At 40.3% G+C, this 17,405-nt stretch overlaps 1 protein-coding gene across 6 annotated transcripts in view; it reads left to right on the forward strand.

Annotated features, from left to right (window-relative positions):
• Window positions 1–17,405, forward strand: part of NIN (ninein) — a 126,393-nt gene that overhangs the window by 36,047 nt on the left and 72,941 nt on the right. For all 6 annotated transcript variants that reach the window (XM_058163093.1, XM_058163096.1, XM_058163098.1 and 3 more), the window contains exon 3: window positions 2,557–2,638. In XM_058163093.1, the coding sequence (XP_058019076.1) occupies window positions 2,557–2,638 (82 nt within the window). The remainder of the gene's footprint in view (window positions 1–2,556; window positions 2,639–17,405) is intronic.

Genomic DNA, 17,405 nt, shown 5'->3' on the forward strand with positions numbered 1-17,405 from the left:
CCTCCCTGCAAACTGCTTTCTTTTAAGTACACCAGCATTTTGAAATATTGGTAGGATGAATGGCAGCTCTTAATGTATAAATGAGGCCGCTGCTATGAAGTTTAATTGAGCTGATTCCCAAGATGCTTTTAATTACTTCTTTGTGATAGGCACCAAGATCTCTATAGCTAGATTGTATGTTCAGTTCTGAAGTATTTATTGAGGTGGCACTGTTCGCATGCATGTAGGTACGTGCACAAATGGCATTCATAGAATGGCTCCATACAACTTTAGCTTATACTAAACTACAAAGGGGCTTGGTGTTGTGTCAGCCATTGCCTTAGTAAGTTGTGTGAAACAGGTTGTTGTTTTAAGCCATAATATGATTGTAGGGGATGCGGGGAAAGAGGAAGCAGATAATGCTGCATGAACTCAGTTATTGTGTTTTGTTAATTCAGGTTTGGTGATAAAATGTTGTATGAACTCAACATTAGGGCTGATATAGTGGTTGAAATATTATCTTCAGAAGTAGAGAAGGGATCATTCAGTTTTAGAGAGAAAGTCAATTGAATTGGCAAACAATGTTTGCACAAAACCCTTAATTAGGTTACTAATTAAGCCCTATATCTTGCCAGCTTAAGCCCAGGGAAGGATATTTCAAATCAGAATAAACCATGGGGCCCAATCCATAGTCAGCTTTGTGTGAATATCATAGGACAGTAAAAAGTGAAGATTGCCTTGACTGCGCAATATTGTACCAAAAAAACTGGAGTTGTAGAGTTGCTGGAAAAGCCGGTGGGAGAATGGGAATTTGCAGTATCCTTCCTCTGCCACGCCCACCAAGCCACACGTACCAAGCCACACCCACCAAGCCACACCACACCCACCAAGCCACGCCCATAGAACTGGTCGTAAAAAAATTGGATTTCACCACTGGTTCATACCACATACTAAACCAAGATATATTTTGGCTTTGCATGATACGTGTACCCAACTTTATATATTAGTGAAGTTAGTGATTTATTATTTTTTAATTCTTCCTGTGGACAGCCCTAACTTTGAAGCTGAGGGCACCCTTTAGCTCAGATGTGTAAAATTGCCAGAAATAATAATATTAGCCTACTTGACCAAGCGTGTAACAGTTAGTGAGATTACACATGTTCAAAATTTTGTGAACACTGAAAGCATCTGGGCTCAAACTTACGCACTGCCCTTTGAAATATTTAACATTTCCCTAACTGTGACCTTTGGTTTAACTGTTAATTGGAATTCTGAAAAGTTGCCAGAGCTTTGAATATTTGGATTTTTGCAGTTTGGTAGCACCTAAGTCTGAGAGTAAGTAAATAGCATCTTAAACCCAATGTACCTGATTACTTCTGTTAAAAATGTTAGCAAGTGTGCTGTTGTGTTACACTTCTTAGTTAGTTAGTGCTATGGATGAGTATAGATTACTAGGTCTTGCAAGTTCCCCACCCCTCAGCCCATGATTAATTGTAATGCACAGTGTGCTGCACACAGAGCCCTCCATAATCTAACGCTCCCTCCTCTTACAGTCAAGCTCATTTATTTTAAATGTCAAGGTATTTTTTTTAATCAGGAAAATCTTCCTCCCTGCAAACTGCTTTCTTTTAAGTACACCAGCATTTTGAAATATTGGTAGGATGAATGGCAGCTCTTAATGTATAAATGAGGCCGCTGCTATGAAGTTTAATTGAGCTGATTCCCAAGATGCTTTTAATTACTTCTTTGTGATAGGCACCAAGATCTCTATAGCTAGATTGTATGTTCAGTTCTGAAGTATTTATTGAGGTGGCACTGTTCGCATGCATGTAGGTACGTGCACAAATGGCATTCATAGAATGGCTCCATACAACTTTAGCTTATACTAAACTACAAAGGGGCTTGGTGTTGTGTCAGCCATTGCCTTAGTAAGTTGTGTGAAACAGGTTGTTGTTTTAAGCCATAATATGATTGTAGGGGATGCGGGGAAAGAGGAAGCAGATAATGCTGCATGAACTCAGCTATTGTGTTTTGTTAATTCAGGTTTGGTGATAAAATGTTGTATGAACTCAACATTAGGGCTGATATAGTGGTTGAAATATTATCTTCAGAAGTAGAGAAGGGATCATTCAGTTTTAGAGAGAAAGTCAATTGAATTGGCAAACAATGTTTGCACAAAACCCTTAATTAGGTTACTAATTAAGCCCTATATCTTGCCAGCTTAAGCCCAGGGAAGGATATTTCAAATCAGAATAAACCATGGGGCCCAATCCATAGTCAGCTTTGTGTGAATATCATAGGACAGTAAAAAGTGAAGATTGCCTTGACTGCGCAATATTGTACCAAAAAAACTGGAGTTGTAGAGTTGCTGGAAAAGCCGGTGGGAGAATGTGGGAGAGTGGATTGGAAGTGGGGGGGGGTCCCTGGGAAGTTCCCAATGTTTGTGAGACTTGGAGAAGATGCTTCCAGAACTGTTTGCATGATGGAATAAGCCAAATTTTGCCACCAAGTAGGGGTAAGGCACATTGTACTACAGTATACCAGATGTACTAATAATTCCTTCTTCTTTTTTTAAAGGTCCACTTTGATCAGTTTAAAGATGCACTAATCGTCATCTTGTCTAGCACATTAACAAATGAAGAGTCCTTTCAGCAACCAGGTAAGACCTGTTTTGGAAATGTTGAGATTCTGGCAACCACCAGGAAAGGAGAAAGTACCTAATGCAACCATAATTCATTTAGAAAAGTTTCCATGTTTATAATGAAGTGTGAAGCAGCATTTGGGCCAAGTGGCTTTGATTTCCTACCAGGAGTGGGTTCTACTTACCTTTACTACCGGTTCGCATCGTGCCCACGCACATGTGCAGATCACTTTTGGTGACATTCGGGTCAGTGGGCAGAACCTCCAGCCAGTTTTACTACCGGTTCTATAGAAGCGGTCCAAACCAGGGGCAACCCACCACTGTTTTCTACACTAAGTTTTCCTCCAAATAGGAACTAGTGGCTTCATTATATAAATATTCTGCTTAGTTTATATGCAATTTAGAAGAAGTAGCTGCAAGCAGAAGTAGGACATATCACCTCATCAAAAGATTAACAGGTTTTGATTGTTTGGCAAATGGAAATTAGAAATATTGGTATGAATCAAATTCAGGTATTCACAGCATACTTTGATTTAATTTTTAAAACTATTGGTACATGGTACTTATGGGCCAATCCGTAATCCAGTGTTTCTCAAATTTGGAGGTGTATGAATTTCAGGGTGAAGCTATGCTGGACTCCAAAGAAGCAATAGCAATAGCACTTAGATGTATATACTGCTTCATAGTGCTTTACAGCCTTCTAACTGGTTTACAGTATCTGCATATTGCCCCCAACAATCTGGGTCTTCATTTTACTAATCTCAGAAGGATGGAAGAATAAGTCAACCTTGATCTGCTCAGGATCAAACTGCTGGCAGTCAGAAGAGTTAGCCTGCAATACTGCATTCTAACCTCTGTGGCTCAGACTGGTAAAACAGTCTGTTATGAACAGCAGCTGCTTGCAATTACTGCAGGTTCAAGCCCCACTAGGCCCAAGGTTGACTCAGCCTTCCATCCTTTATAAGGTAGGTAAAATGAGGACCCAGATTGTTGGGGGCAATAAGTTGACTTTGTATATAATATACAAATGGATGAAGATTATTGCTTGACATAGTGTAAGCCGCCCTGAGTCTTCGGAGAAGGGCAGGATATAAATGCAAATAAATAAATAAATAAAATAAAAAATAACCACTGCGCCACCATGGAGCAGTGGTAGCTGAAGTCCGCATATCTTCAACAATAGATTTTCCAAAGTCCTGTAAAGTATTTGTTTCCCCAGATTCTGTCTCTGAGACCTAGATCACAAAATGTATTACACTTTTGCATGATTTAAATGTAGTCTGTTAGGAAAAATGTTAGCATTTGAGAGTTAGTCAACAAACTATAAGTACAGTAAACAAACCATGGCTTAGTGGAATGTATGAAAGCAGTTTTTATGTGATCACAGTTGTTTTTTTTCAGGGTGTAGCATATGACTCTTTTCCTTTGCATTCTGGTATTCACTTTTATGATCTCAGAGTCAGGCTATGTGAGACTTCTTGGCTGATACTCCAGGCTTGCCAGAATAAAGCTATTTTTGACCACCTGTCAAGAGTTTTTTTAAATGTATTTTTTCAATTTGTATGACTGCCCATCTCAGATATGACTCAGGGTGGGAAGCAATCATAAAGTCAATTAAAAACTGCAATCACAATACTAAATACATACACAGCTGCCAAGAAAAACATTATAGTCTATAGTAGTTAAGGAAATGCTTCTTTTTCACAAAATGACTGAAGTAAAGATGCTTAGCATTAATGAGTCTGTCAAATTGTCAAAAGACAGTTTGGAGAAGTGTTTCTCAATCCCAGCAAAATTAAAATAAATGGACTTCAATTCCCAGAATTCCTGAACCCCAACCTAGGTGTCTGAGGAATTATGGGAATTTAAGGCCACTCATCCTAAAGTTGCTGAGATTGAGAAAGACTGTCTTAGAATAAGGAAGGCGAGAGAGACAACTGATAGTAAATTAAATGGAGGTTAGCCTCTTGGGCATGAACTATAGAATTAAAGGTCCTGTCTTCTTTCCTGAGAAGAGGGCTTTGAGTAAGTGAAATGAGAGCTAGCTTAATGTAATGCAGTTAAACCTTTTATATTTTAAAATATTAAAGTGTAATAAAACATTAAAACTTTATTGCAAAGCTAAAGAAATATTTTGGATGTCTTTAGTAACTGAAGGGACAGCCAAGCTGACTTTGTTTTAAAGAAATAAGTTTTAAAATATAGTATAACAATAAGGGTTGCAGCATAGTTAGTAATTGCTTACAAAAATAGCTACTCAAGTTGATTAAACCTGACAGTAGTTAGCAAAGGAAAGAATTTTTGTGTGTTGGGACATTTTTTTCTGCCCAGTCCTCAGGGCTAAAACTATATGTTTGTGCTTGCACAGAAAATATTTTTAAATTGACTGGATTCATTTTGCTGAGTAGATACTTTACCAGAGGGCAAATAAAGAAGATTCATAAAGGTTTCTTTCCTTTATATTTTCTGACTGCCACTTGGAGATTCTCGGTTTGGGTTTTTTAAGTTGAAGTTTCTGAAGTGCTAATAATATATGTGGTCTAATAAAAGAAGTAAGAGTTCTTAATTCTAACTCATTTAGTCAATCAATTGGTTACTCATGTTCATATCCTTGCATTTAGAAAGCCAGCCTAAAATGAGTGAGAGGGGAGGAAAGGAGAAAATAATTGTCCCATGGCTGTAGACTATAGACCCGTGATGGGGAACCTATGATACGCCTGCCCAAAGTGGCACACAAAGCCATATCACCTGGCACACGTGCCCTTGCCTGTTTCTCTTCCGGGTTTCTGGCTCACATGCATGCAAGATGATCAGCTGTCCTTCGCACGTGGCAGTGCCAAAAACCAGAGTACGCATGCATGCCAGCCAGCTGATTGTCGGGTACATATGCGCACCAGAACCCAGAAGTTCAGCTTTTCCAGCTTTTCCAGCTCTTCACGCGCGTGGCAGTGCCAAAAACTGGCCTGCACATGTGTGCTGGACAGCTGATCATCAGGCACACATGCACACTAGAACCGGAAGTTTGACTTTTCCGGAGCATGACCCTGACGAGCATGCGCACACATGCGCGATGTTTCCGCGCGAGTGCCAAAAAGGTTCGCCATCATTGCTATAGACTATACTGTCTCTCTCACACACACTCAAGCTAAAACTTTTATAAGAATCATTTTCTCAAAGGAACCATCATTTTTGGTAGCATAATGTTCAAACTTTGCTCATGGAAGTTTAGTTTTTTCATTATTTTTAACATTGCTTGTCCATGACTTGATTAGCAAATCTACAAGAAGCCAAATGTGGAATGACTTCCAGCTCACATGGAAGCATTGTGGTGCATATTCAGATGTTAAATATTGTAGGCAACCATTCTGTAAACAGGAAGACAGTCTTGTCTCTAGAGATTTTTAATCATCCAGCTCATGGTTGTCCCAGAAGTGCTTTTCCAAAAGGCAACTGGCCTTTCTTGGTTTTTTTCCTTGAAAACATTTTGCTTCTCATCCAAAAAGCAGCACCGGTTCTAATGAAGTGAAATGTTTTCAAGGAAAATGTCTATGGAGATTCTCAATCATCCAGGTCACAGTTGTCCCAAAGGTGCTTTTTCAAAAGGCAACTTGACTTTGTTTTTTCTTGAAGACATTTCACTTCTCATCCAAGAAGCATTCTCAGTTCCAATTCCATTCCCCAGCATTCAGTCAGAACTGAGGATGCTTCTTGGAAGAGAAGTGAAACTTCTTCAAGAAAAAACAAAGTCCAACTGTACCTTTGGGTTTTCAAGGAAAAAGAGCAAGAGTTTTTTGGGAAAGCACCTTTGTGATGAAAACGGTCTTCTTCAATATAAGAGAATATACATGGTTAAAGTTAAACTGTAGAATCCTTGGTGCTCTCTGAATTCGGTTGTTTGCTTACAGACTTTTTGTTATAACATGAAACCAACTAGGCCAGGGGTCTCCAACCTTGGCAACTTTAAGCCTGGAGGCTTTGCTGGCTGGGGCATTCTGGGAGCTGAAGTCCTCCAGGCTTAAAGTTGCCAAGGTTGGAGACCCCTGAACTAGCCTCTCAAGAGGCTACTGACCTTGATGGTCATCTTGTTCTGTTTCTTTTATGCATATGGCCTGACTCAGCCTTGCTCTTGTTTTTATTGTTCTTTGTGTGCTGTGTTTTTTCCTGACGTTTGAAAACTTTCCATGTGTTAGATCTTGGGCAAAGAATGGATTCGAAATAACAAGTTACATTTATTAAGTTCTTACAGCAACATACACAGCGAAAGGCAAAGGCTTCAGGCTGGCAGCGCTCTTTATAGAGGGCTGTCAGCCATTAGCCAATAGATTTGGAGAATTTTCCCGCCAGAGGGCTGTGAGCCATTAGTCAATAGATTTAAAGTATTTTCCCGCCGCTAGCGCAGACGAGAGTGAAACTTATCAGCTGCGCCTGCGCATACACAACACCATGTATCCGTGCAGTCCTACAATAAAATGACTACATGCAAAGCAGTGCTTTTTGTAACGGCTTCATGTGTATTGCTTCAGAGATGTGGGTGTTTGGCTATTCATTCCAAGGCAACAAAATCTTGGAATGAAATTATGAAAAAGGTCTTGGGACCCAGTCCGTCAGCAGGGATAACTCTTTGAAACAAAATAGAATTGGAATATATTTGGTGTAGGGTGAGAAGGTGGCCAACCAGAAAAAAGTCTTGAGTTTTTACTGAGCTTCAGTAATGGCAGTCATGGCTTCTAGGCTGTGCTGAATACAGTGTATTTTCAAGCCACAATGCTATTAGTTGCACCTGTGAAATTCTTCTAAAGAAAAGTAGAAATGCTGCTTATGTAAGGAAAAAAATATAATTAAGCCATGGGTTTTTGTGAGCATTGTGAAACAACTAAAGGTTTATGAAAGTTATTAGTTTGGATTCTTTGAAGAGATCCAATTAGGACATTTATTAGAGAAGGAGAAGAGCAGCAAGAGGAGAATTTACAGTAGAAGCCATCTATGGTAACTACTTATCCAAATGGTTGGTGAGAAGAAAACTGAATATAAATAAACATATACACATATGTGCGCGTACACACATAAAGGAATGACACCTGTGCAAAAATGCAAAAAATAACATTGCACTAGAAGTCTGCAAGTGCGGTGCTATTAATCAGAAACCTTCCAACGTCCTACTTTTTCTGCAATGCAAGGTGTGAAAACCATGATTATATTATTGTAAGAGAAGGGCAGGCAGAGCTGGAGGGCAGAGTTAAATGCGTCATCAGTTTAGAGTCCTTGCATTGCCACAAGAGATTGCCAAGTTCACATCCACACCCCTTGAATTCTGTTGGCCCTTATCAATTCAGTGATGACCATTAAGTGATCAGATTCTTGTCAACTTTGTTCTCAGCAATCTTTCTGAGCGTGCCCTATCAATGTTGGGCAAGCCACTAGTATATAAAACAAGAGCAAACCCCATTCCTCACTAGCACTGATGATGTTACCTAGCTTGGTAATGAAATATCTGTAAGAAACAACCAAGCTCTAAGAGAGCACCAAGGACCCCATAGTTCAACCATGAATTACAAATATTCTTTTCTAATGGGGTCAATATTAGAATTCACAAATTCTTTTTTAGGAAATCATCACTAAAATTTGCTTATTTAGAGGGCTCTCCAGTGTATATTCTGCTTGAGAAGAGGGGCTAGATTGGTTTTTGATCTGACTCAGTAGGTTGCCTTGGTGTTTCCTTCATATGTTCCTATGAATGGCCACTGCCACTGCCCAGCAAGATCTGAAGATCTCTAGCGTTAGGTATTTTAATGGCTTTGTCACCGATGGGCATGGTAATATGTCAGCATATATAATTGCTCTTCTGAAATATATCTGCTTGTTCTGAGCTACGTATCTATTTAGTAAGATAAAATCTCCTTTGAGTCAAGGTCAGCTCCAGGGGATTTCATGGACAAATCTATGTAATATTGTTAGCAACCATAGAAAATTGTTGTTCCACTGTTATCTTCAGCAATTTTTTTTAACTTCCCAATTTAGCCTAAAGCCATGGTTTTTCATCCAGATGCTGAGCACATTCAACCCTCCTCAGTTTTTCAACATTACCCAAATATATCTATGCCTTGTTTAACCCCTGCTAACCACCGTTGCCAAATTTGAGTGCTGATGAATTGAAATTTGACTCTTGCAGAAGGCCCTACATAAAAAGGTAGGGGAGAAGCAGAACTGTAGTCAAAAATAATGTGGAAAGAACACAGTTCTCTTGCCTGTCTCCAGCCCAGCTTAGAGTACAATGGACAGGCCCCATAAAATTAGTTCTGCCTAAGATCAGCAAAGTACAAGTAGTTCTCAACTTAGAACCATTCATTTAGTGACTGTCTGAAGTTACAACGGCCCTGGAAAAAGTGACTTATGACCATTTTTCACACTTACAACCATTGTAGCATCTGGCTTCTCCATTGACTTTGTTGGCAGAAGGTCATGAAAGGTGATCGCATGACTCTGGGACATACTTACTGTATTTTTCGGAGTATAAGATGCTCCAAACTATAAGACACACCTTCCTTTTTTGGGAAGGAAAACAAAAAAAAACTCTGCATCTGCCTCCCAGCAATTTGCCTCCTTGCAGCAGTCAGCCTGCTTTAGTTTCATTTTAGTTTTCAGCACAGCCTGATTAGCATAAGTGAGCTGGGAAGTGGGCTGGGAAGTGGCTCAACAGGCTAATGTAGCCTGTTATTAACACACAGCTGCCTGCAATTACAATTACTGCAGGCTCGAGTCCCACCAGGCCCAAGGTTGACTCAGCCTTCCATCCTTTATAAGGTAGGTAAAATGAGGACCCAGATTGTTGGGGGCAATAAAGTTGACTTTATATATAGTATACAAATGGATGAAGACTATTGCTTAACACAGTGTAAGCCACCCTGAGTCTTTGGAGAAGGGCGGGATATAAATGCAAATAATAATAATAAAAAAAATTCAAATAATAAGGAAAAAAAATCTGCCTCCCAGCAGTTTGCCTCCTTGCAGCAAAAGGGGACGCCAATCCCTGCAGCCTGAAACAGCTGAGGGTTGGGAGGCTGTTCCAACCAACAATCAACTGGTTGTGCTAATCAGGCTGTGCTAAAAGATGAAATGGGCTGTTTGCTGCAAGGAGGTAAATTGCTGGCTGTGCTGAAGCTGAAACGAGCTATTTACTGTTTACTATTTACTATTTACTGTTTGCTGCAAGGAGATAAATTGCTGGGAGGCAGAGGCCAAAGGGTGAGGGCCGGCAGCAGGGTGTCACGCCTGGAAACCATACTAGGCCCAGTTATACAAACCCCAAAAGTCCCACCCCCACAACCCTTTTGCCGGTCACATGGTCCAACGTTCTTCCACTTTATTCGAAACCTCTTCTTGCCACTCCTTCTGCAGATGCAAACACAACCGACCTTGACCGCTTGAAGAATGTTATCATACCCATCAACCCCCCTTCTTCCCCTCAGGGGAGAAATGTGGCAGCATCTGGAAACCTACGGCCTAGTATGGTTTCCAGGCCTGACACAGGGCTACATTCAGTATAAGACACACACAAATTTTCACCCTCTTAGGGGGGGAAAATGTGTCTTATACTCCAAAAAATACGGTACATGCCAGTTGCCAAGCCTCTGAGTTTTGCTCATGGGGATCATGTGATCAAACTTCAGACGCTTGGCAACTGGCATGCATGTATGACTGTTGCAGTGTCCCAGGTTCATGCAGTCACCTTTTGTGACCTTCTGATAAGCAAAGTCAATGAGAAAGCCAGATTCATTTAACAACCGTGTTACTAACTTAACAACTGCAGTGATTCACTTAACAACTGTGGCAAGGTCATAAAATGGGGTCAACCTCACTTAACAACTGTCTTGCTTAGCAACATAAATTTTGGGTTCAATTGTGGTCGTAAATTCAGGGCTCCCTGCATTTTCTAACTTCCATTTGTCCAGTTAATTGCTACGAAGAATATCGTTTCAGCAGCTTCCAGCAGAATTTGTGTTGGTTTTAGACAGCCTTACCCATCCTGCCTCCCTTCCAGGTGTGTTGACAATACAGCTGCTAGGATTCCCAGCCAGTGTGGAAAAAAGCCACGCTGGTCCTCCTGGGGCCCACAACACGGCTGAGTGCCAGGTTTGGAAAAGCTGCATTATCCCCGAAAAGCCATTCTGGGAAAAATCTGGCAAGCAAACCAATCAAAGCTATGAATAAATAAAATACCTTTTAAACATATGACTGTTTTATAATCTCTGGCACTGCAGTCTGAGGGATTTTTTAAAAGATAAAAGAAAAATAAAAGCGATGTGAAGCTCATCATCGCTCGGCGGGATGGGCATAAATATTTCATGGCTGGACCCTCCGCTAGCTCAGAAATCAAGAGCTTTTTTTTTTTCCCCACAGCTGCTCGGCCTCCATCCACCCCCACCCCCCAAGCTGAGTGTGTGGAGAAAGTTAATATCGGAGGGTGGGGGTTGTCCTGATGGAAAAGTCTTGGCATCGAACGCTGATACATAACAAAGCATAGCCTCCAGCAATGGCTGATTGGGGGTGTAGTCAATCAGTTGGGTGGAAGCCCACAAAAATTCCCCAACTGCGATCTGATTTCATGCACTTGAGCCCACAAGCCCCCCACCTCGCCCCACACCACAGTTGCCTCTGATCTCAGCTAGATTCCAGCTGCAATGCTGGCAGGAGCCCAAGGCCTCTGACATCAAGAAGGGTTTTTTTCCCCTGTCCGTTGAATGATCTTTGGGGTCCCTCATTTCAGTTTAAGACAGAAAATCTATATTTAACAAAAGCCACAAAGAAGGGAGGGTGGTTGGCTTTCCTGTCTGTGCCAGCCTCCCTCTCAGTCTTGGTCAAGAGGGATGAGGGGCCTAGAAAAAGAATCCTTTCCTTCCTTTCACTCTTTGAATATTCTCTCATACCTTTTCAAAACATCTAGTACTCTTCTGTGATACCCAAGGACCTACTCCAAATAATTAATTTTATTATAATTGTAATCCTAGCTATATGTAAGGTAAAAAATAAACACTTCATTATACACGAAGCCCTAGAAAAGAGAAGGTTGGGGAAAAAAAGCAAGCCCAATATTAGAAATATTCCTATTTTACTACTAATATTAGGTTAGTGAAAAGAAGGACCAGGGGAGACGTGATAGCAATAGTCCAGTATTTGAAGGGCTGTCACAAAAAAGAGGGAGTCAACCTATTCTCCAAAGCACCTGAAGGCAAGACAAGAAACAATAGATGGAAACTAATCAAGAAGAGATGCAACCCAGAACTAAGGAAAAATTTCCTGACAGTGAGAAACAATTAACCAGTGGAACAGCTTGCCTTCAGAAGTTGTGGGTGCTCCATCACTGGAGGCTTTTAAGAAGGACTGGACAGCCACCTATCTGAAATGTTTAGGGTTTGAGAAGAAAGATGGACTAGAAAATTTCCAAGGTCCCTTCCAACTGATGTTCTGTGGTCTGCTTGCAGACACATAACTCCAACTATATTATGCGACAAGGTAGACGCAGACAGAAAAAAGAACCTAGATATAGGAAAACTAAAGATAAAGGGAAACTGTGGGTTTGAGAAATTATTTTCATATACAATGTATGAATGTATGGGAAAGGTTTGCTTGAATTGCTGAACAAAGCCCCTTATAAAATGGCTGATTAATGTAACTGTAAATTGCTAAGTGGGGCGAAAACAACCCCTTATAGCAGGGGTCTCCAACCTTGGCAACTTTAAGCCTGGAGGACTTCAACTTCCAGAATTCCCCAGCCAGCTGGCTGGGGAATTGTGGAAGTTGAAGTACTCCAGGCTTAAAGTTGCCAAGGTTGGAGACTCCTTCCTTATAGGATACTAACACGGGAGCGTGACTCAATGCTTCTTGTCCATTATAAAAATTTTGGGCAGAAAGGTAAGAGATACACAAATTTTGGGAGAGATCTCCTTGTGTTCTTTTTTTCTGTGCAGAATAAAAGTTTTTTCAGTCTCCACCCTGGTGTGTTCTTGATTGGGCTTTCATATATTGGGCACTAATTGAGAGTTTCTGGGACAACCTCTGCATCAGTGTATTTATTAATGATATCTATATGGCCGCCACCCAACTCAAAGCAATGAGACTCTGTGCAGTGAAGAATTTGTTTAAAATGCCAGCTAAGCCATAATAGGTGGGGTTCATCTATTCCATCAAACCAATATTGTGGCTTCATGCAAAGACTGAAACCAGTCACACGCAACCCACTGCCCAGTAGCTATTATTATTATTTATTTTATTTATAAAATAATAATTATTTTTATTTGTTAAATTGGTTTGCCACCCAAGTGACTTTGTGCAGTTTACAAATTATGTGGAAGATACTTGTCTATTGATGTGGGTTATGTTGTGACTGATTTCAAACTTTGCGTGAAGCCACAATATTGGCTTGATTTTGGTTCGGTGGCTTAGCTTTCATTCCGAACGAGATCTTGATGACTTTTTCAACAACTCATAGCTTTAAAAAAAATCTTGACTTAATTTGATGCATAAATCTAGACGATGTGTCCAAGTGTGATCATTATTAAGCGCATGTTGGCATCATTTACTGTAAGTTTTTGTGTGATGTATATTCACTGAATAAAACCTAGAATGCTTTGAAGCAGATCTAATTCTGTAATGCCCTTACATATCTATTGAATCCCTTCTACCATTCTAATAAGTTTCTCTCTAAAGCAAGATGGGGGAAAATGGAATGGGACACAGAGAGAAGCTAACGTTGCTAACATGCCAGAAATGAAGCAGTTGCCAGCAGCCCAGCTTTAATGGTAATGATAAGGTTTGCTTTTGTTCTTTTGGGTCTTATTTAATCAGCTCGCCTCGTTTCTGATTTTTCCTATCTGTGTGTTTCATCCTATGGCTTTTATGCCCAGGCTCCCAGCTGCAGGAAACCTTGTTAAAATTGCCTTCTTCAAACACAAGCGCCCGCTTGCATTCCCCAGGGTTTGTAATATGTATGGATGGGGGTAGAAATCCAGGGGAAATGAGAAGGGGGTTATCAAAGGATTTCTGTTCCTGTGTATTTTATAATTCATTGCATAGCTAAGCTAAAGAATACATTTTCACTAACAAGGTCTTGAGCAGAATCTATATAGAAAGGGTATTCAAGATGACATGAAGAGGTTGGATCTGAGCCCCTTGTATGTTCCTTGGCGTGTTTGAACATGCTTCTTGCTACTTAGCTTTAAATCCCGACAGCCTTCAACAGAATTCTCTTAAAATCAAACGTCATCTAATTTTGAATCCACATCTTAATCATCAGCACAACCACAGTACATGGCATAAAATCACTGGTATATGTGTAAATATGGATGTATATTCAGTGTACTTTAAAATACATTCTTTTTGGTGAAGTAGCTCATACATTTTGATACTTTATTCAACCCCTGGAATTGAGAATGCAGCAGTTTTAACACCATAGTCAGTTTTCCCTCGGCGTTGTCATGTTTAATAAAACTTGACTATCTCCCCTTTTTTATGGGTCGGAGCTGTCAGTGCCATTTAGAATTTATGCAAATCTCAATTAAAAGCTAAAAATAAAACTAAAACGTTTAGAGCAGATGGGAGATTAAAGGATTGAGTAAATAAAAATGTATTTGCTTAATGCCAAAAAGATAGAAGCTTTACGGGGTTCCTGGATAAGATCTTAATGTCTGATGTTGGATGATGCAATTGTTGGTTAGAACGAGTCCTACCATTTGTTAAAGAGGGGAACTTTCATCAGGCAGCAGATTCAGGGAAGTAGTAATGATGTATCATAGGATGCTACTTGCAAGAAGCGAGAATCGGTTTTGTCTAGTGGTTAAGGCAGGGGTTGGCAACCTTAAACACTCAAAGAGCCACCAAGGTCCTAACCGGAAGCTCCCATTCAATTCTGGACCCGACCATCATAGTCTCCTCCTAGTGCTGCGTCCTTTTTCCTCTGCTGACGAGAAGTCCGATTCCCCCATCATAGTCTCCTAGCACGGCGTCCTTTTTCCTCTGCTGACTGGAAGTTGGTTCCCCTACCATAGAGTCTCCTCGTAGCGCAGCGTCCTTTTTCCTCTAACTGTCCTAACCAAAAGCCCTATCAATTGTGGAGCCGACCAGCAATAGGGAGCCGCAGCAGAGGGATGAAAGAGCCACATGCGCCTCCAGAGCCGTGGGTTGCTGACCCCTGGGTTAAGGCACCAGACTAGAAACCTTGAGGTAGTGAGTTCTAGTCATACCTTAGGCACAAAAGCCAGCTGGGTGACTTTAGGGCAGTCAGTCTCCCTCAACCCAACTCACCTTGCAGTGTTGTTGTTTGTGGGAGGAAGAGGAAGGAGTATTGGATGTCTTTTGCCATGAGTTATCAATAAAGGGAGGGGGAGCTGCATACACATACAGTACACTGTCCCATCAGCAGCATTGATGAAAGATGTGGTTGCCACATGGACAAAAAGAATATAATACTGCTTTTTATCTCACTCAGATTTATATGTAGATCTAGTCTATTATTATAATAATAGCGTAGCATAATGTAATATAACATCATATACCTCTGTCTTTTGCCTTGAGATATATAATCCTCCCTTCAGAATCAGCAATGATATGCAAAATACAGAAAAGGGGTAAAGGACAGTAAGCCAAAGAAATTAAATGTATGAAATAAGAAAAAAGCAAAGGAAATAGAACTATACCTATTTTACAGCAATGGTATTCATTATAATTTACCCTACTATTCCTAAGTATTCTTGCCAATCATGCTTGCTTTCCCCATGTCCATACATCACTTTGTTCTTTCAACTTCTCATTTTTCTTTTTCAGAATCTCATCAACAATTTTCAGTCTTGAAGTTTTCGATTGTCCTCCCTCAATCAATTACTTTTCTTTCATATACCTGTTTGATGATTTGATCTTCATTCATTCAGCCATTGTGTACAACCAAGCCACTTCAGTGTATTTCTTTCATACCAGTCACTCATATATTCAATCAGTATTCACATAGTGCTAATTCATTTTGTAGTTCAATTCCAGACAATTCTATGACACTCTGTAACCTGATTATGTTCATTCTTTTCCAAGCAGCTTCCATCTCTTTTTTTTTTTAATCCACTTTCCATTCATTTTGTTGGGAGATTTATCTCCTGACTTTTTTCAAACCAGGAAAAAATTATCTTCCTGAAATTGCTGTACATTCACTTTTGTTTATTTCACTTCTTTCTCTTTCTTCCCTGTCTTTCCCCCCCCAAAATCCTTTTTTTCCCAATTTTGAATTTCAGAGCAGCTATTCTGTAATACCTTTTGCAACACAGAATGAGCTATATGCATTAAAATAGTATCTTTACAGAATATATATTTCACAATGTAAACCAGTGTATTGTGAACTGATTTCCTGGTATCTCTCATTATGAGAGACTTAAATGCCCAGAATCAATGAGTTTCCCCTACACTCACCATCTGACCCTTTTGTAGAGAAAAGAGGTGATACATTTTAACTGGCAGATGACAAAAGGAGACATCCAATAAAATAAAGGTGTGAGGAAGAGAGATTCCCTCAGAAAGTGCCTTGCAATGCAGTTGTTGTGCAGAAGTGGCAGTTCATGAATTAGTTGCAAGGATGCATAAAAAAGAAGGGCCAAAAGGAAATAAATCTTCGCATTAGCGTTTTTCCTGCTTATTTGATAGTGTAGGTGATGAAGAACCCATTAGATGTGTCTGGGATTATTATTTTCCAGAAGTTAACTTTTGTGCAAGATTTACTATAGCAGCAAAAACAATATTCTTTTTCAGTGCTCTTCCATAATAGAGTGCTTTACAGCCCTCTCTAAGTAGTTTACAGAGTCAGCCTATTGCCCCCAACAATCTGGCTCTTCATTTTACCCACCTTGGAAGGATAAAAGGCTGAGTCAACCTTGAGCCAGTGAGATTCGATCTGCTGAACTGCAGCTAGCAGTCAGCTGAAGTAGGCTGCAGTACTGCACTCTAACCACTGCGTCATCTCAGCTCTTGTATGATATGTTCCCTCAAATAAAAAAAAATTGGCACAGTAGTGGGAGAAACCATCCTTCTTCGTTTGAAGAGATTCGACTTACTTTTGCCATGCCAAGGCTCTGTCCCAGCTTGTAATGTAGTAGGAGTGCATTCCACTATAAAGCAATGATATCCGCAGAGGGGTGCCGAAAAAATCAATATGGGAACCACAACCACAACTCTTGTGAACACCCTTGTGAAAATAGGACCAAAATTACTACCTTGGAATAACTTTCTCTAATCTGGTAGTTTCCAAATTGCTATGCTGACTATGGATGAGAGGTGTTGCAGTCCAACCCAATTGTAAGCTGCCAGGTGGACAAAAAGCATGCATTCAATAAATAAATTGTACAGGGCCATCTAGTTGGTTGGCAATTCAAAGCAGTTTCTGGCAATCTAACCCAGTGTTTCTCAACCTTGACCTCTTTTTTTTATTATTTGCATTTATATCCCGCCCTTCTCCGAAGACTCAGGGCGGCTTACACTATGTCAAGCAATAGTCTTCATCCATTTGTATATTATATACAAAGTCAACTTATTGCCCCCAACAATCTGGGTCCTCATTTTACCTACCTTATAAAAGATGGAAGGCTGAGTCAACCTTGGGCCTGGTGGGACTTGAACCTGCAGTAATTGCAAGCAGCTGCTGTTAATAACAGACTGTCTTACCAGTCTGAGCCACCAGAGGCCCTCTTGAAGATGTGTGGACTTCAACTCTCAGAATTCTGGAAGTTGAAGTTCACAAATCTTCAAGGGGCCAAGG

The sequence above is a fragment of the Ahaetulla prasina genome, chromosome 1 (genome assembly GCF_028640845.1).
Source record: "Ahaetulla prasina isolate Xishuangbanna chromosome 1, ASM2864084v1, whole genome shotgun sequence".
Lineage (NCBI taxonomy): Eukaryota > Metazoa > Chordata > Lepidosauria > Squamata > Colubridae > Ahaetulla > Ahaetulla prasina.